Here is a 20,641-nt window from a genome sequence, read left to right as displayed (position 1 = left end):
GTGGTGAGTCACAGATATGGTGATGTGATGACACACACACACACACACACACACACACACACACAATAGCAGCAGAGTGTCAGAGAAGTCTGACAGAAGAATATTTAGATTAGTAATTCCAAGGTGTTGATTAAGGCCCCAGCCTGTGGAGCGTATCAAATTACTCTAACAAAGAAATGCAATTAGACGCTGTCATTTTTATTCAAAATCTTATCACTCACGTTTGTGTATTTTGTGTGTGTGTGTGTGTGTGTGTGTGTGTGTGTGTGTACTTTAATCTTTTATGATGCACAATGTCTACCTGGATATCTGGGTGCTGCCTTTGTGTGGGTCTGTGTGTGCAAATGCACGTGCAAAAGCCTTCTATGTCTCACAGTGTGCACCCCGACACCTGCATGCTGCTTTCCAGCATGGACGTGACTGTGTGCATCACAAGACGTACCTGTGCCTCCGCTGAGGGTATGCATGTGTGTGTGTGTGTGTGTGTGTGTGTGTGTGTGTCTCTCTCTCTGTGTATATGTGCGTGTTTTCCTGTGCACCCTGGGGGCTGAGACACAAGAAAACAGGCTTCATTGAAAAGATAACGGCAGCTGTAATACATTAATCATAACTTAATTAACTTCCACCGGGCTGCACAATGACACAACTCTCTCTCTCTCACCTATATGTGTCTGTCATTTTCTCCTAACCCCTCTCTCTGTCTCACTCTCTTGCAATCAAATGGTCTTTGCTGGCATGAAATGAATCTGCAATTCCTCCCTGGCTTTCATTTCTCTGGCTCAGTCTATCAGCCCCTATCCATGTTTTTTTTTATTATTAAAATAAGCAACAGACCTGGTTGTTTATATGGAAATTTTGACTTTTATTCTTTGCAAGTGTTTAGAGATTTGTAGCAGCTACTTGCGAGCAAAATGCTAATTTAAAAGTGTTGCTTGTTAGTGATGTTGGGGATCATTGCACTGCATGTAATCAAGATAGAAGTGAATATCCAGCAGCAGCTTGGTGGTAGTTCAGCAAAATAATTAATAAGAAGTTTGTGCTAGTCCCTGCATGAATGAGAGTGCTTCTGTGTGAAGAGGCAAAACGTATTGGTTTACAACCAGAATGGATAATAAAAAGATGCAGTACTAATACATGTTAAAACGTTGATGCTTTCTTCGTGATTGAATGGTCTCCTTAAATGATGCGCTGTAGCTTGTGAAAGGCACCTGTCACCATATATAGTAGCTAGTTTAACTTCTAGCGTAACACATTTACGTTACCATCCGCTTATCTGGCCTGTGGCACTTACGTGAGTCTCAAAATTGTCATGACACCAGTAATAGTGTGTTTTAAACCAGTTTTAAAATGCAAATATGTCATCTTTACAAATCTCCAACAAGTCCTCCAAACCAATAGGACGATATAGGTTGTTTTTTTCCTGCACTCTAATCCGACCCACAGGAGCGTTTTCCTTCCTAATATCTAAACCAGAGAATGGAACGGTTGCGGTTTTGAACATGGCTCTTATACTTTGTCACATAGCCTTCGCCTTTGCTCCCCAACGCATTCTCATGCGTATGATATTGTACGAAAATGTATGCACACCAAAATGTATGATATCCTACGAAATTAGGAGACCGCTAGCTGGTCACGTGACGCTGGGCGGCAATTGCTAGTTGTTTAAGCTGCTACAGAGCTTTGTGACACCGGCTAAAGACCTCCGTCGTAGCAGCGGTAGTTGGTGGTTTAGTTACCTGAAAAAAGGTGACTTTGAACCGGGTACAAAGCACCGCGAGCTGCCGGTCGTTTCGGCTGACATTGCAGTTAACTTTTGTCCACAAAATATTGTGAATTTAGGTAAAATCTACAGGCAAATAGTAGTAGTGTATAAAGGTGTATTTTAGATGTTTTGTTAATAGTAGTCTGAAAGAAGACATGTCATGGAAGCAAAATAGCCCAAAACATTTTTGTGTATGTTTTTGCCTGTAGTGTCTCCCATTAATAGTTTAATTGGTTAGCAAACATGCTACAGAGCTTTGTGACGCCGGCTTCAGACCTCCGTCGTATCTGTGGTAGTTGGTGGTTCAGTTACCCGAAAATAAGTGACTTTGAGCCGGGTACAAAGCACCGCGAGCTGCCAGTCGTTTCGGCGGGCATTACGGTTAAATTTCCACAAAATATGACTGTTTTGCCACGACGAAAGTTAAGATTAGGCACCAAAATGACTAGTTAAGATTAGGAAAAAGATCGTGGTTTGGATTAAAAGGCTTTAATTTTCCCCAGGAAGCGAACTCCGCTCTCTGGCTTGAAAGTCATCTATGGTAACGAAGAAAAAGACCCTGTCTGAAATTAAAATCTAAAGTTTGTCAGTATATTTGCCCCATCATTGACTTTAATTTAGTGTCATCAGTCATTTTGTAAAAATGACATTTCTTTTCTTTGGTATGGAACAGTTCATTAAGTATCATGTTGACATGAAAACATCAATCTGTTCACAAAGCCAGTCTTCATGTTGTTCAAGATTTCATCTCTGTAGAGGTTAATCCTCCCGCGGAACAAATAAACACATCTTGATGAAAAGCAAGCGGCCAGGAATTTCCTGGAGGCTGGACTGGATTACGATTAAATTACACTTGGTGATATAAGGATTACATGGCAGATATGTATTAGTTGTTATGAATTCAGAACCAGACTGTATTTATATTGTTTTTAAAAGAAAGAGGGGATGTTTGTTTTCAACAGTGGGAGTAGGTGTTTTGTAGGAAAATATTTTTTTTTTTTCCAAAAAGCAGATGGTGGTGTGAGAGAAATGCCTTGTATTTAAGCCTTTTAACATTAAAATATCACAGTGTCATCTCCATAAAACAGTATGCGACAACAAACATGGTGTTACTATACAACAGGCTTGTAAAAGTTACACATGCACATTCTTTGAAATGTTAGGATGAAAAGCTCTTTTGAACCAGATTCCATGAGCAGCAAACCACAGAGCAGTACGAACAAGGCTGGTTTCATGTTGCTGAATCTTATTCATTTTTTTTTTTATCTTTTCTTCAGATAAAACATGACTTGGTCCTTTATATGTTGAAAACATTCTTCGATCCTTGATATACCAAATACACGTTTAAAATAATTAAAAGGACATAAATGATGAGTGCCATTTTACAACTGAATGCACTTTGATAAATTGCCTTTTTGTAAAGTGACAGCTGTTGATTAAGAAAAACAGAAAAATAACAAAAGCTGATGGCTCTGATTGTTGTTTCTCTTCTACTGTGATCTCAGAAAAGACCCAGTCCTCTGAAGATAAAAAGATGATTAAATCCCAAAGACTGTGATTGTCCTTTGAGTGAGGAGACTCTCTTTAATGGAAATGGATATAAATATGTCACAAACATGGGGATTTTAGATCAGTATTTTAATACTTAATATCTGCTGTTTGACTTTGAAAAGTGCTTAACTACTGCAAGGATATCTGACCTGGTAAAAACAACATGAATAGAGCCATTATTATCAGAAGTGGTAGCAACAACGAGGCTGTTCTCTCAGGAACCATTCCTACATATGGATACGAAAAGAAATGCACTGTAATTTGTATCCATTCAATGTATTTATTACCGTATGCACTACAATGACTGCTGCTGTATAAGAGCACGAAGAGATCTGGGTCCTAAAACACAGGGCTTTCAAGTGGGGGGAGTAGAGTTCATGTCCCAGAGAAGTCAAGGGGAAAACGTAAAACATTTTCCCAGGAAATGGGTGTTTGTGTCCCGGGAGTACTACTTAAGGGGATCGGTGTTTTAATCCAAACCACGATCCGCAGGAAAGTCACCTTTTGTCTGCTAAATTAACCCTAACGCGTTGCAACAACATATACAACATATTATTTTTACTGCTGTTTTAGAACAACATTGACCTTTTTTCATTACTTTATTGTTAGTTAAACAATTTGTAATAGTTCAATGTTAGTGTTTCGTAGCATCATTAATTCTCTGGAACATGGACAGTGACTTAAGGGGAAACACTGCAGGTGAACAGGGAAACTATTTTAACTGACAGATATCACCATGAAACCTCACCCAGTTCATTACTTACATTGAGGCAATATGTTTCTGTATTACAAGTTTTCTGACATTGCATGTTTAAATATGCAAATTATGCATCATCTTATTAAATATGCACTTATGTCCAGAACAGAAATGTGAACATGGGGAAAAGCCAGGTTAAAAAATCTTGTTTAAGGTTTTTACAGACGGGATTTGGGATATCTCTTTCCATCACTCCATAAATCAGAAAATACTGTCAACAGCCATGAAAAATATATATTTTTGCCATGTTTTTAGGTAGAAAAATTTGGCTATGAATAATATATGGACAAACCCCAATGTAAAAAAGCTTCAGAATATAGATAGGGATGAAACTGCAAATTTTGGGAGTGCTACTAAGTGGAGGTTTCTTGCTCAGAGTATTAGGACAAACTAACTTTAAGAAAACATTCTGTAAAGATATGGATTCTAAAATGCCAAACATTTTGCAAGACACTACAGGTGAATAGGATCAAACTTAACAGATATCACCATGAAACTTTGTATTAACAAGTTTTCTGACATTCTAATGTTGAAATATGCAAATGAGGCATTATCTAATGCTAAAATTTAGGTAAAATCTACAGGCAAATAGTAGTAGTGTATAAAGGCGTATTTTAGATGTTTTGTTTACATGTAGTAGTCTGAAAGTAGACACGTCATGAAAGCCAAATAGCCCAAATCCTCAAAATTAAAAAAATTATGTTTTTGCCTGTAGTGTCTCCCAATAATAGTTGTATTGGTTAGCAAACATGCTAATATTAGCCAAGCACAAAGTCAATCAGATCACTAATTTACCATTCCCTATTCACTAAATAGAGGATGTACAGAAATGTAAGAGAATGGCAGGCACTGTGTGCCAGCTGTAAAATTCAAAGGCACTTAAACTAGTGGTGGACGGATTGATCCAAATATCGATAATATCGATACTAACGTTGGTATCGATAGTAGTTTCTCTCCAGTATGCACCCCTGCGGTTCCATCAAAGTGGCTACCTGGCTGTATGTGTCTGTGTAAGTGCCGCAGCTTTAAAGTGCGCACTTCGCTCCTCCTCCCCACTCTCGTGATTTGATGTTGTCCTGTCATGTGACTCAGAGGCGCCAGGCAAACAAGCAAGCAAACAAGCAGCCAGGCCCGGTGGCGGCGGCCAGCAGCGCACGTATACACACACACACACACACACACACACACACACACACACACACACACACACACACACACACACACACACACACACACACACACACACACACACACACACACACACACACACACACACACACACAAGCAGGACCGGGACTGAGCAGAAGAATGGCAGAGAGGAAGAGGAGCGCCGTGTGGCTAGATGATGTAAATGATGATTTGTAAAAAGACTATAAGATACAGTGGTAACACAACACATTCATGCAAGCATATAAAAATTCTGTACTTGGTTTTAACGTATCCATAATCACAAAAATCCTCCCTAATTATTAAAAGGTATTGTATCGGTGATACTGGCCCTATATTTACTTTGTATTGGATCAATACCAAATATTGCAGTATCACACACCACTAGTTTAAACGCCACAGGCCACCTTAAAGTTTTTCACCTTAAATCACTTTTTGATGACACTATCAAATAGTGATCATGCTAAATACTTGTGGATTAAATAGTGGTACATTATGAGTCCAGAGGCAGCTTTGGGGCTTTTATTCAGGTTTTCACAGCAATTCTCGCCCACAAATATGGCCACCAGAGAATGGTTGTATTGGATTATCTTCAAACCCCGCTCATGGCTGACAATTTAACAACTAATAATATTGATGACTTTGCTATGCTTTGTAAGCCATCCCTGTGAGCCAGCATGCCCCCCCATATTCACTGAGTGGGAGATGACCAGTTTAACTAGAAACATTTGTGTGGGGGTTTATTGTTTGTTGATACATCGATTCGATAAAACTAAAAAAGGAAGCTAGAAGGGCATTACGTTGCCTTAGAACACAGTTGGCTGGGGCAAAAGAGTTGTATAACATCATTCTTAGAGGGAAAAGGTTGGCTGAGGTGTGTGCTGAAGAGCTTAGACAGCTACACTGACTTCCTCTAGCTAATATTTGATAAATAAGAGGCCTGACAGCAACCTGACAAATAGGTGTTTCATGGTTAGGTTAATAGGCTGGTGTGTACAGTGAGTGGACATGACATTTGTCTCTGAGGCAAGTCGCTTTGTGTGTGTGTCTGTGAGTGTGTGTGTCTGTGAGTGTGCGTGCGTGCGTGCATGTTTTCTGGCTGCAAATTGTCCTTTGTCATTATGAACGGATGGACAACTTGAGGTAAATGGAGAACGGAATAGAAAAACTAACATGAAGATGGATAAATACTAACACACAACAGATCCACCACAAATGTATTTTAGGTAACTGGTCTCTTCAGTACTCAGACAAAACTCCAGCCTCAAAGTATTAAGCCTTTAAATTTAACAGACAACTATTATTTCCCGAGTATTTGTGTAAGGATTTGAAAATCTTTGTGCTGTTGCAACACAGTCTCAATCCCAGCACGTTAAAAAAAAAACACGCTTGGGTCAAGGGGCTTTGGCGTTTAGTTAATAGCTAAAAAAAGTCTCTTTTAGCGTCTCAGTCAGACTCCGGGGGCTTTCAACTAATTCCAATGTAATCCCATCAGTGGCGTTATTTTACGCTCTGGTACATTTTTCAACACGCTGGGGCGGGACCCCTTGGCGTCACTTTTTGCCGCTCTGGTTTGGGATCGATTTGGTGTCATTTTTTTTTTAAATGAGCAGGGTATAACCACTTAGTCATGGTTAGGAAAAGATCGTGGGTTACAAAGTTGAGGTTGTAACCCAAAGAGGTTACAAAACGTATGTTTCCGTGACACGCGGGACAAGAACGGGACACAAACCCCGGTCTCCTGGGTGAAAGTCCTGTGTTGTTTGACCCATCCTCCACCCCAACCTGCCTCCTTATGCGGATTTTCGGTCTCTCATACTACTCACTACCGTTGTCGCTCTTAATACGGTGCGTTCCGTACTGACACTAAAGGGTGATTTTTGCGTCTGTATCTGACGCTGAGAGCCACTGACCAAGCGTCAGGATTTGACGAGTTGGGAGCGAGAACAGGTTGGCTCTTCCATTTTTGGTTCACACTGTTTATACTCTAAGACTAAGAACAATTTCTCACCTCCACCCGTGAGACGTTTGGGAGTAGAACTTCTCAATGATCTTCTCATCTCATGTAGCAATTTTAACTTTCTGACTTTTATATTTCTTTGGACATTTGAGCTTTTTAAACACACTGTAGGAAATTAGCATTGTAGCGGTGTGGAGCAGAACAGAGGCAATTGGTTTTCTAAAGTAAACACTGCTAAGCACGATTTTCTACAATAATGGATGTGACAAATTACCAATGCTGGATGCCTCACAGTGAGACAGACAAAGCGTTTGTGACTTAAGGTGACTGTGTGTGTGTGTGTGTGTGTGTGTGTGTGTGCGCGTGCGTGCAAATTGTCTTTTGTCATAATGAACGGATGGACAACTGGAGGAAAACGGAGAATGTGTGTTGTGTGTGTGCGTGTGCGTGTGCATGTGTGTGGGCGTGCGTGCAAATTGTCTTGTCATAATGAACGGATGGACAACTGGAGGAAAACGGAGAATGTGTGTGTGTGTGTGTGTGCGTGTGGGTGCGTGTGCGTGTGTGCGTTCATATGTTGTAAATGTGGAATGGGCAGCTTCCAGGAGGTAAAACAATTTATGATTAAAGGATATGATTAAAACATGAGATGCTCTCTTTCTGAGATTACTCTTATAATCTAGGGAAGATTAGTCCTGTGTGTGAGAGAAACATAATTCATTATAACTTAATTGCAAATCCCTCATTTTGCCCTTTCACATAGGTTAATGTAAATTTCTTTATAAACATTAAAAAGTAAGAGGAAAACCACGTGTGGGTGGGTGTGCGTCTGTGCGTGTGTAGCTGCTTCATTTGCAGGAGCTGCAAAGCCAAAGCTGTAAAGCCATTGCCGTACAAACAGCAATTAGCCTCCGTGTGAACAATTGCTGTTCCGTTTCCTAATTACTGAATTACAACCAGGAGATTAACGATGGTTAAATAAAAAACAATTAAGAACAAAACAATTAAGGCCTTTTTTCTTCCTTCCCCCCAGAGTGATTGCTTCTCCCCAGTCATGATAAGTCTTTTTTTAAAGGCTTCAGACAACTTTCCGCCTGTGTGTGTTCAGCTAGTAACGGTAGGAATTTCAGGCTACGAATGTGATGTTCCCCAGAAGCTAAATTCAGAGGATATTAGTTATGAGATCAGGAGAAGAACAACGAGCCCTGAGGAGGATGGGAAAGAGATGAGAGATTTGGGATCATTAGAACAATGTTTTTGTTTTTTGATCCTGCTTATCAGGCATTGCTCTAATGGATTTGAGCTATTCCAGTTTATCGCAGGCATGTTGATGGAAACAAAAAATGTGAAGCATCAATGAATTATTAGTCGTTGTGGCTGGGGCAAAACACACTGTTCTGAATTAGTAGAACATGGAAGCCCTCTGGAAGGGAAACAGCAGTTTAAAATGTTGTTTTGAAATAATTCAAACTCTTAGGGTGCATTTATATTTGAGGAATTAATAAAGTATGTCAGTACATCCTGTGTAGTGCTGCTGAAGGGCACAGTGATAAGACATGGCTGTTGATAGGTGCAGTTGTGAATGTTGCAAGGATCAGACCTGTGGTCCAGGGATTATAGATTGCATGTGTCTCTAAATACTATCCTGTTCTCTTAAGGCAGTGTGGCTTAGTCAGTTGCTGTGCCTGAGCTCAGTTAAAGTTGCATTATTTAATTTTCTCAACACCAGAGGGTAGAAAAATATCAAAACATGATACACATCAAACACCATCCCATTTGCTTTGAAATGTTTGTTTTTTTTCTGGTGTGTAAGGAAACACGTAGTTTTATGCCCAAGAGAAACATTGTTATTCATCTGGAGTCATCTTTCTGGTTATCTGACAAATGCATGCCCAATATTTGGTCTACTTTTAGCTCTGGTTTGGTCTCCACCGATTCCAAAAAGCAAAATATGGCTCTTTAGCTGCTGGATTTTCCACCTCCTTCTCCAGAGTGTTACTTAGTTTATCTATCTAAGCTATTCATGTGGAAACAGCTGTCACCAGGGTTTATTGAGAAGTTCTGAGGCTGAGACTGAATTGTTTCTCAAGACGAAAACAATACAGAAATAAGAGGCCAAGAAACTCTCTAGAGCAGCAGAGATGGGTGACTCGTTGTGTCTCACCACAGTATAAGCAACCATTTCCCTGTTTTCATTTGGTGTTAATCATAAAAATATATATTTTTGCAGGTTTGGGGTCTCAACAGAAACTTGAAATAGATAATGGCAATAATCAGAGTGACATTTTTTCTAATAGGAGGAACACCCAATCCTCCAGGTTAACCCTGGGTTATAATAACTAACAACAAAAATGAGGAGCTTTTCTCCGAGCTGCAATATATTGATACGTTGATCGTACCTAACATGCAAGTAAAATGATTTAAATGTAACGCTGTTTATATGTGATACGGTCTCACTACCTTTGAATATTTTTCTTTTCTTTGTTATCCTAAACTCTAAAATTAACATGAATTAAGTTTTTTTTTTTTTTCTCCATGTGCAGTGATAAATAATTATTGCTCCAATGTTTCTGCACTGCAGTTTCTAAAACCACCTGTCAAACACCGGTGTGGGTTGAACTCTGATTTTGGATTTTCTGTTGGAGAAGTCAGAGATTCCGTCAGTAGCCAGATCGTCTTCTGTTCACACTAAACAAACTGCTGTTGCTGCGGTCAGAAATATCAAATGAATTATTTTCTGTGAGCCAGAGGGTCTCTGTCTGGAGAGGCTGACAAGACACTGAGTTGCTTTAATTAGCTACAGTATCTCGGTCATGAACTGATTGGGTTTAGGTTGGATCAATACTGTATGCACTTCGCTGTTAAACAAGAATCTCATTATATTATATATATTGAAAACATTTAAATATACTGAAGAGGATCAGGGCCACGTGAAAAAATTTATTGGAGTTCTGACTTTAAAGTCAGAATTTTGAGTTTATAAATTCTGACTTTTTTTCTCCAAAGTCTGAATTAATTCTCAGAATTCTGACTTTAAACTCAGAAATCAAATAAAAAAAATTTCACATGTGGCCCTAATCCTCTTCCGTATAAATACATTTTTACAAATGGTGGGTTTTTTTCACTCACCATCCTCCTCTGTCTGTTTGACTATCTCCTCGCTCTCTTTGCTGCCCTCGGGGTTGGCCAGGACCAGCCGCAGTCTGACCGTGACAAAGGGCCTCAGCCCCCTCAGGGTGTAATGTGACGAGGTCTGGATCAACTCCTCTGCTGCAAACTCCTGCTGGTTAAACACATACTGGTACTGCACCTGGAAAACAGAGGGAGGGAGAGACATGAGATTTATTCCACTGGAATTTGGTAAAGAACAAGGATTACCAATGCAGCGCTTCTCTTATTTGATGCACTTAACCCTGCAATGCTCTGACAGAATTGCCAAGTAGAGAACTTGACTTCACTATGCAGGTCCAAATTGTGAATGTTACAAATCACTAATGATCTTGAAGCAGTGGTGTTGCTAAATTTGCACGGAAAAGGTTTGTCAAAACCCTTGTGAATAAAAACAACTTAGAATATGATATTGTAGTTTAGAGGTTTGAAGATTCACCTTTATTAGTTATGAAACAGAATACACTTTATTTTCCCCAAGGGGAAATTTGTCTTGGGCATAGTGCTACAATCTGTTGCTTCAAAATACAAACTTGTAACAGAGAAACCTAAAAACCTAAAATCAACATGAAATCAACATAAAATCAGCATAAGATCAACAAAAGACATCTTAAGACATAAAGGAAGGACACATGATGTACTACCTCTGTAAGTGACTTTTGAGAATTAAAGTGCTTTGTGCAAAAAGTCCTGGTGAGTTTATTGCAATTTGCTCTGCTAAGATTTACCTTGGAGTTCAGCAGCTTGATAGAGGTTCGGATAAACGATAACTAGATAAGTTTATTTGGTTTACATCTTGGCACACAGAATCTTCTCAGTTCATATTCAGGAAAGACAGGGTGTTGAGAGTCTGCAGTAATTTATTTTTTCGCTTGTTTCCTGACTGCTTGCTCGTACAGGCTCTGTATGGGCTTGTACTCTTTCCTCCCCGTTATTCTCACAGAATACAACCAGTAGGCGATTTGAGGGGACTGAAGGGGACTATGATCCCGTACTTGGCAAAATGACCAAAATGTTAACCTTTCATCCCCTCTCTCCATCCCCTAGTAGCAGAGAAAGTGCAGAGGCAGAGGTGTTGTTTAGTTGAATATGTTAGTCTAGTCTGCCTGACTCATTGATCCTTTATCTGGCTGAGGTTTGCGCAAGTTAGAATCTACGGCCCCGACCATGGCTCTGAAATATCAGCAGCCTAAATGTGTATTGATAAATATATGTCGCAGTGCGTAGTGCTAAAGTAGCTGACAGATTTGTAATTGCGACTTTTTCTCTAAGTCCCGCCCTCCTGTCAGTTATGTCTTGGATGTGTACTATTTTTTGAACTATAAAGCTAAGGGGGTATTCAAAAATACTTAACCAAAAGAGTTGTTCATGTGGTGATTTGCTAGTCGCGGGGGGTGACCAAAACAAACCAGGTCTGTACCCCCTGTACTGCCTACTGGTTACAACACATAATCCTTTCCTAGTAACCCGATGTCCAATGTTGTGAGTAAGGTTTTCCATTTTAGTGAACTTTTTTAAATAATTCACTTGTCAAAATTTGACTTGACCTTTTATATAAAACAGGTCGATTTTGCCACCGATTCTTACGTCTGTCACATAATGCTTTCATGTCCACAAAATGTAACTCGCACATCTGAGTTTGTAGTTAAAGCACAAATTGTGGCCAGCTGTGCATACCGTCAGATTGTAGCTGTGGCAGCGTGTCACAGCATACCCAAACGTCTCCCACTGTATAGTCAGCTGACGGGCTCTGACATCCACCACATTGACATTTTGGGGCCCTTGGACTGGATCTGAAGGAGAGATGGACAGAAACAAAAGTCATTACTTCGGCTGAGCAGGAAATACAGTAGGTCGATACAAGGAGAGACTGTTGAGCAGTGGTTACCCATCTCATGTGGCTATACTCTTTGGCAAGGGACCAAATTATCATCAGATTACAATGCTTAGACTTCTCAACTTTAAATTACAGGATAATCTTTCTACCCTCTTACCCGGGCCACCCAGTTGTCCTTGAACTGTTCTTTGAAATGTACATTTGATCACCACAAAGACAGTTTTTGTTGAAAGTATTGTGCCATCCAGATCCAAAATGTTAGAAACAAACTAAATCTTGATTTGATATGTACACAGCAATATTTCACTATTTATCCAGCAGTTTCCTCAGCTGTACAATCGTCAAGTTCCTCTCAATTAATTTTTCATATCACCATTTTCCATAAATTGTGCAATTTGCCAAAAAGCAAAGGACAACTTTCCCAAACAATTTATGATAGACACATTTTGGAGTATATGGCGTGTATGAGTATGGCGCATATCCAGTAAATTAAAGGATATATTGAGTTCATCACTCATGGCATGCTATTAACAAAGTGACATACAGAAATCTGAACTCTTAAATTAATCTTGATATTGTTTAGAATAATTCCTCTAACACAATATTTTGTAACCTACAATCATTTCCTTCCCTAATGTTTGAGATTGCCGGCTACATCAGCCAGAAACAAATAAAATGTTTGTATCTTTTACAGAAGCATAACTTTTAACATTCAGCAAAATTGGGTGGTGTATTAATTGAAACTCACTGTCAGTATTTTGATTCAGTGCCTTGGTCAAGGCCACTCTGATGGGACATGAAGGCTGTCCACAGGTTCTTGACCTATCTATCACTAACTGGAAAGTCTGTGTGACCATTAGGCCATGCTATGTAATTACAGGAAAGCCCATATTCACAAGCCAGAGATTACCACAGAAGTCCCTGTATTGATCTGCAGACATTTGGAGTGGTTATTACTGCCTTCGCCATATGTCACTCACTCACACACACACACACACACACACACACACACACACACACACACACACACACACACACACACACACACACACACACACACACACACACAAACACACACAAACACAAACAGCAGCTCAAACCCGCCCACACACACAGAGACACATGCACACACACAGCATTGTTCCGGCCATATGTTGGGCTCCCATCCCCAGGTTTGTGTACCACGGCTGACTGCACTCTAACAAGCTTGTTCAATTTAATCTTCCTGTCTCCCTAATTAGTTTCTATCAGCTACCAATTGCAACCAAAACAGGTCACTGCATGATTAGAGAAGCTATATTAACTGTACTTCTCGAATGAAACTGAAAACTTTACTCACAATGTGTGTGTGATCGTCAAAATCTGGAGAGAACATACACTTACACAGGAGAACAGGGTTTCGGCATTCAAGTAAAAACTTATTAATTATGTCTGATGATTGTTGGAAGAACAACTTAGCGAATTAATTAGTGACATTTGAGAAGATTTGGTTGTTCTCAAGAACTCAACATTGATCCTCAGGCAGGATTTTAGTTTTAAGATGTAGAAGTTTTTGAACTCATTAAACCTTTACAGTCAAACTCTGAAGATACATAAGCTTATTTTTCGGTTGTTTTAGTTGGTGAATGCAACAAATTGCCCTGCTGAAGAGTCCTTGAGCAATTTATTTCAGCTAGTGGGATGACCTTTTGACCTTTTTTTATAAAATGTCTCAGTAAATGCTTTGTGTGTAACATCTAAACCATGGCAAACGTTGTGCTTCTCAAATAATAAAATAGACGTTAAATTTCATTGAACTAAATTTTAAAATGAGGCAAAATGTGTGCATCAGAAATATTTAGCATAATTCTTCACTTTTTCTATCATCAGATTTCATATACATATATATATATATATATATATATATATATATATATATATATATATATTCTATAAATTGTCCAAAATCAATTCAGTAATCCTTAAAAGTCCGTATTAGGCTTTCTTGGGCAAAATTTAGTTATCATTTTTAATTTTACAATTTAAATTTGGAAAAAGCCAAGCTAATTGATGCCTCCTAAAGTAAAATAATCAACCTTCTAGAGTTAAAAGGAAACTTAACCCTTGATTTAACCCCACAACATTCTGTATGAAAGCAGTTGAGTGTATTATAAGATATAAGCTACTTACTGTAAATGCAAGATCAGCCTAATGAGACAAGATTAGACCACGGCACCATGGATAAGCCATCTTAGAGGCCATCTGAGACAAGTGTTTTGGTTGCCAGTGTGTGTTTTGTACATTTGCGTTCGTGTAAGTGTGTGTGTGTGTGTGTGTGTGTGTGTGTGTGTGTGTAATGCATTGAAAGATGTATGCGTTTGTGAGTTTGGGTGCAGACTTTAGGCTCCCTGTGGTGCTTTATGGTTTAAAGAGTCTGTGTTTGTACTTTAAAGACCAAATCTTATAAAGTAGTCTAACCTTGCCGGATAAGACTGGAGCAGACTGACATTTGGCAGCCAGGAAAGCCGCAGGAGGGAGGTGATATAACCAACGTATGACACAATCCTCAGGTCAGCACAGCAGGCAATATGCTTTCACAGAGCCCACATACTATCCCCAGAAAATAGGACTTAACTACATCTGACTGAGACTGGTGAAGATGGGCCGACGGACTCAGCTTGCTGTCATTCCGTTTTATTAAAGAAAACGGTGCATGTCGTCAAACTACCCATTCTGACAAACAATTCTTAAGACATCCAATTAGGTGATATAATTACTTGTCTGGCAGGCAGCAGGACATTTCCCAAACTTTGTAATGGATTTTCCTAAAATGTGGTGGGCGGATTAATTTTGAGCCTATGAACCGCTAATGTGAGTGTTATGTGATGTGAGATTTCCATCATTTGAGGATGGAACCATGCAGAGATTTGATTGCAAAGTCTAGTATGAAGTTAGGAGTCCAGGGAATACCTTTTTTGTAACCCAGTGCATGCTGGGATAGCTCCGGCCCCCACAACCCCTCACCCTGGTGGTTAGAAAATGGATGAATTGCATTAACAATAATGATGTAGAAAATATTTTAGTACAGTAGATGCCTTTACTGATAACCCGATTAGAAGTGCAAACATTTTAACAAAGGACGCTCCAGTGGGAAACAAACACTGAGAAAGACCTTGTTCAGATTCAAACTCCTCTGGAGAACAAATGTGAAGTAACCTGTAATCATGCATGCTTAAGCAGATCAAGTGGTGTACCTATAATGAACGCACACAATGTAATTCCTCAATTACAGAGACATAATCACTCATCGCTGAGCCGGAGAGAGAGAGAGAGAGAGAGAGAGAATGAAATTAGCAGTTTTCCCCAAGAAAAGCAATAAATCAAAGCTGCTCTCACTGCAACAACTAGTTTCTGCAAAGACTCAAACTATGTTAGCGAAATCAGATTTATGCTCAGAGGTCTGGAGAGGAACAGGCCAAAAACAACAAATAGCAGCCAACCAAATCCCCCTCGCCAACCATCCACTACCGCTACCACCCACTTAATCCAGTGGTCTATCAGTTGGGTATGATGGATGCTAATCTTTCAGATAATCTGGCTGGGGCTCGGTTGGAGGCCCTCTAAACAGATCGCTCATTTCTGTTTGGGGTAAACACTGGTGGCGTGGGTGTGGGGAGGTAGAACCAACAAACGAAAAAGACACAGAGAAAGAAAAGAGTCAACAAGTCACTTTAAACATTACGTTTAAAAGCTTTAACAAGTATTGTGTTGTGTTAAATACAGCCATTCGCATTACCGTAGATCAAATTTACACGTTTCCCTGAGAACTGCAGATGAAGGGAAAGACGTGGATGGAGTGAGAGATGCTGAGAGAGAGAAATTGGCTGGAAGAGAGCGGGAGAGGTTTTGTGAATTATAACTCTGTTTACATCGTTAGGTCGATTATGGTGTCTCCTGGGCTGCCCTTGGTCGTGACAAATGCCACATTTGCCACATCATCCATCTGATTAATTCTCTCTTCCTCCTCTCCTTTCCTCCATCCACATGCCTCCAGAATTCATCTTTCCTCCATCCATTTCAACCTCTTATTTGCAGTCATTCTAGGCCTCTCTTAACCCACTAGCACATCAAAGACGGATAATGATATGGAGATGAAGAGACTGACATACAGTAAGGTGTTAAAAACTGCAAAAGAAAGAAAAGCTCAGCCGAAGTGGGTTGAAGTGTGAGTTGTACAAAACTAACAAGCTGGATGGGGGGCATGGATGAATGACTGATAGATTGACCAGTGAATGGATAAATCCACCAATGTAGGAAAGAAAAGGTCAGTTATGTGTGCATGAAAGAAGAGTGAACAGTCATACCTCCAGAGGACATAGCCTGGCGCTGGGTGAAGCATCCACCCTCATTAATCAGGATGGGTCAAGGGTTGCCATGTTAGCTATCACACACTGTGAAAGGGCAGTTTAGATGGCACAGCTGGCACACAATGTGACAAGGCCAAACCGTGAGGCATGTTGCAGCCAGACGTGGCCTCCGTCTCCCCTGCGGTGGACCAGGGGATACAAGTGGCCCTTGACATGCCCCTTAAAAGGACAACAGAGGCTACAGCTGGCCAATGGCTTGCTAGCCTGCCACTGAAAAAAACAACATGGACTTTAAATACCACTCGACTGCAGTGTTCTAGTCAAAGAGCACCTAAACAGAGACCAAGTCATCACCAAGCCCAAAGTGTATTGAGACCGAGAAAGACCAAGAACTTGAAGGGTTGAGACCGAGTCAAGACCAAGACCAGACCTGTGTGAGTCTCACACTGCATGACACGATCGAATGCTAACCATAGGCACTCCTCATATTGATCTGAAAGATCCACATTCCCATAAAAAAAAAAAAAACCCACAGAAAACCAATTAAGATTCTTCTTCATTCACCTCTTTTATTGCCATAAGTGTATCACGAGAAATGCATTGATAAAATAATCAAAAGGAAGTTATGGTCTTGAATAAAAATCCAGAGTCCTCTTTATCTGAGCCCGAGACAAGACTGAGTGAAAATGCGGACGATTCCAAAACGAGAACTTCAAAAGGTGGTCTTGAGACCAGTCTTAAGACCAAGATCAATCTTGAGTACTACATCACTGCTTGACTGCATATTATACCAGACTGTTACTCTGGTCTGTATGTGTTCTTGCTGTGCTATGGTCATATCAGTTGAAATGCTTAAAAGTACCGGATAAAGGACACATGCATCAGGAAATGAACTGCAGTGCATGCTGTGGAAACCCTTTCAGAGTTGTGTTTAGTTGAAGATGGAAATGGAGGTAATCCCCCACAACATGTCTAGAATAGGATAATACTCATGGTTAAATGTATGATAACACAATCCAGGTCTTTTTAGCACTGGGATAGACTTTTCCCTGACTTTTCTACAACTGTAGGCCGAACTGCCTGTGATCATCTACACAATGCCGGCTGAAATGCACGTATGCCGGTGGATGGTATCTGTTCCCTGCTGATTTGACCTGAGGTAGAGATAAACTTGTTTTGCCTGCCTTTGAAAGTACTTAAGGGCCTATTGGATGTTTTGGCAGGTAGATATCTAGTTCAGACGAGAGCCTAGTGAAGCATTGTGTTTTGGGATGCCTTCCTGAATCTGATGAATGAGGAGCAGAAATGGAGCCATTAATCCAAAGACTTTAGGGAGCCATTCCAGGGAGAAGAGAGGAGGGGAGGAAAAGGAGGAGTGGAAATCAATCTTGCTGCCTCCCTACACGCGCCATCCTCCTCTATGTTGCTCTTCTGTTGCGTCTGTTTGGGTCTTATTCTATCCCAATCTTCTTATTTTTACGTGTGCTTTTGCCATGCCATATTTTTCATTATGTCTTCGTTGTCTATCCGTTTATTCTTTTCTCTCATCGGCTCTCCATCATCCCTCCTTGCCCTTTCCCCATCTGCTTCTTCTGCTCTTTCTCCCATATCGGTATCTCAATCACTCACTTACCCCTCATTTGACGTCCCACTTTTGCACAGTCTTTGCTCTTAAATTCTACATTACAACCCTTGCATGATTTTTCATCTTAAATTCAAGCCATTCTAAGACACATTAAGGTTACATTTGTTAACATGTGGTGAAGATGGAATCAGTTTGCTGTGTCAAACAAGTTCGAAAAAAGCCTTCTGGCATTTTCAAACTTTCTCGACAATCCCTTTACTCACCAGAGATTTTCCTCGTCTGAAATATTTTCAAAATGTCATGATGATTAGAGAACCTCTATACGGTTTTGTGGACCTCAAGCTAATATTATTTCCCTTGGAGACACTGGTCTGAAGTCTTATCTCCATTTGGTAAGCCATTTTAATCATGCGCCACTGTGAATGGCACAGTTGTTACAAACGTTATGAGACAAGTATTGTGCCTCTGTAAGTGTGGAATGATAATGATTTTTCACCCCAACCCGACGATTTATACGTCACTTCGAGCAAACCATTTACGTATACTGTAGCGTGCTGCATCTGGCTTCAACTTAAACCATATCTTAAATGTGAATTATGTTCAAGGTATGGCTAGGGTTAGGACTAAGGATAGGCTGGATCAGTATTGGTGTCGATACTGACCTTGTTATGCTTTTATCAGGTATCATTATATGAATGAGAATCAGAAAAGGGTTTATTGCCACAATAAGTTACACTTCTGTGAAATGTCCCTTGGTGAATGGTGCATATATAAGCAAACAACCAAACAATAAACATTAATATGAAATAAACAATATGATATGACCAAAATAATATGACCAATCGACATTAAATACTGTATTTTTGTTAATGTCATATACAATTCTACGTTCCTGCTATCAGTTACATTCAGTAAGACTCAGCAGGCCACCGAACAGCAATCCCTGGCTTAATGCTACCTTAGAAAAAAATTATTCTAATGAGTTCCATGCAATGAGGTGTTTTTATTTTAAATTTGTGAAAAAGCGCTGTAGTCCTAGGTCACTACACTGAATCAGCAGAAGCCCTGAGTTGAGGGATTAGAAGAAAAACAGTTGGATCTCTAGTTAGGAAACCAAAACACCGGTTTATGGTTTGGGAAAGATTGTGGTTACGGTTAATTAAGACGAATGTTAATTTCAGGTCTGTGACTAGACTTACACTCCATTCTCCTGCATCCACGTCAGACTCCATACATGCACCACCCTGGCCTACATGCAAAAATAAACTCCAACAGTCGGACTGAACTAGATAAATCAATAATAATCAATCAATTATATTATTATTATAACTACGTAGGTAAACAACTATGTGAGTGTTTCCCAGGATACCGGGCTGGGCAGCATTGCTAAAAGACCCTTAGACCCATGCAGCATTAAGTACTCCTCATCAGTCTTCCTACATTGTCTCCTTAATATCTACACCCCCAAAGGCAAAGACAGGAAAATATGTATAACATTATTACAGGGAGATGAACTGTAGATGTATGGAGCATTGCGAGCTTATGTACTCCAAAGATATAATTGCACGCCACCTTTTTCTAAGAGGGTGAGCGAAAATAGCAGGTGCGCTTCAATACGCCGTCATTGTCCTAGCCCACATGACCCTGACGATTCATGCTGGCCTTTACAATTGTGCCGTCAAAATAAAGCCCTGTGTCCCATTCTCTCTCCATGTCCTCTCATGCCTCTGCTGCTCCCTCTTTCTGTCTTTCTGTGTCTTTGATTCTTTCTCTTTTCTGTATTCACAAAGGCCTAAAAGGCAAAAACATGAAAAACGAGAGTCGGGGAAGAGTCGGAGTCAGAGAGAACACACGGGGAGCTTCCCTCTGGGAGAAACACGGCAGGGACAACTTTCTGTTCCGGTGCGCGAGCTCTCTCTCTCTCTCTCTCTCTCTCTCTCTCTCTCTCTCTCTCTCTCTCTCTCTCTGTGTGTGTGTTTGTGTGTGTGTGTGTGTGTGTGTGTGTAGGGAAATTACATATTACCAAAGCTACGCTGGCCAAAGGCTAGAAATACAATTAATACTACTAAATAATACTAAATCCCAACAGCTCCCACCACAACACACACAGAAACACAGGCACAGAAACACAGGCACGCAAACACAGGCACACAAACACAGGCACACAAACACACACACACACACACACACACACACACACACACACACACACACACACACACACACACACACACACACACACACACACACACACACACATCCCTGAGGCTCCTGTAGCTTGAGCTTTAGCTGTGTGACTGTTGATATGTTGCAGAGGTTGCACTTTTAATCTGCATCCTCAAAGCTAAGAAATAACAGCCTAACCTCTACCTAACACGCACACACACACACACACACACACACACACACACACACACACACACACACACACACACACACACACACACACACACACACACAGAGATGCAAGCTCTCCCGTGACGATGACCCTCCGAGGCAAACAAGCAA

The 20,641-nt window shown here is 40.3% G+C and overlaps 1 protein-coding gene across 1 annotated transcript in view; it reads right to left on the bottom strand.

Moving 5' to 3' along the window:
• Window positions 1-20,641, bottom strand: part of ptprt (protein tyrosine phosphatase receptor type T) — a 430,905-nt gene that overhangs the window by 226,583 nt on the left and 183,681 nt on the right. Inside the window, exons 10-11 of the mRNA XM_028575011.1 lie at window positions 12,043-12,158; window positions 10,327-10,507 (exon numbers count right to left, since the gene is read on the bottom strand). Coding sequence (XP_028430812.1) covers window positions 10,327-10,507; window positions 12,043-12,158 — 297 coding nt within the window. The remainder of the gene's footprint in view (window positions 1-10,326; window positions 10,508-12,042; window positions 12,159-20,641) is intronic.

Source organism: Perca flavescens, chromosome 4 (genome assembly GCF_004354835.1).
Source record: "Perca flavescens isolate YP-PL-M2 chromosome 4, PFLA_1.0, whole genome shotgun sequence".
Lineage (NCBI taxonomy): Eukaryota > Metazoa > Chordata > Actinopteri > Perciformes > Percidae > Perca > Perca flavescens.
This window is presented reverse-complemented; position numbering and strand designations above follow the sequence as displayed.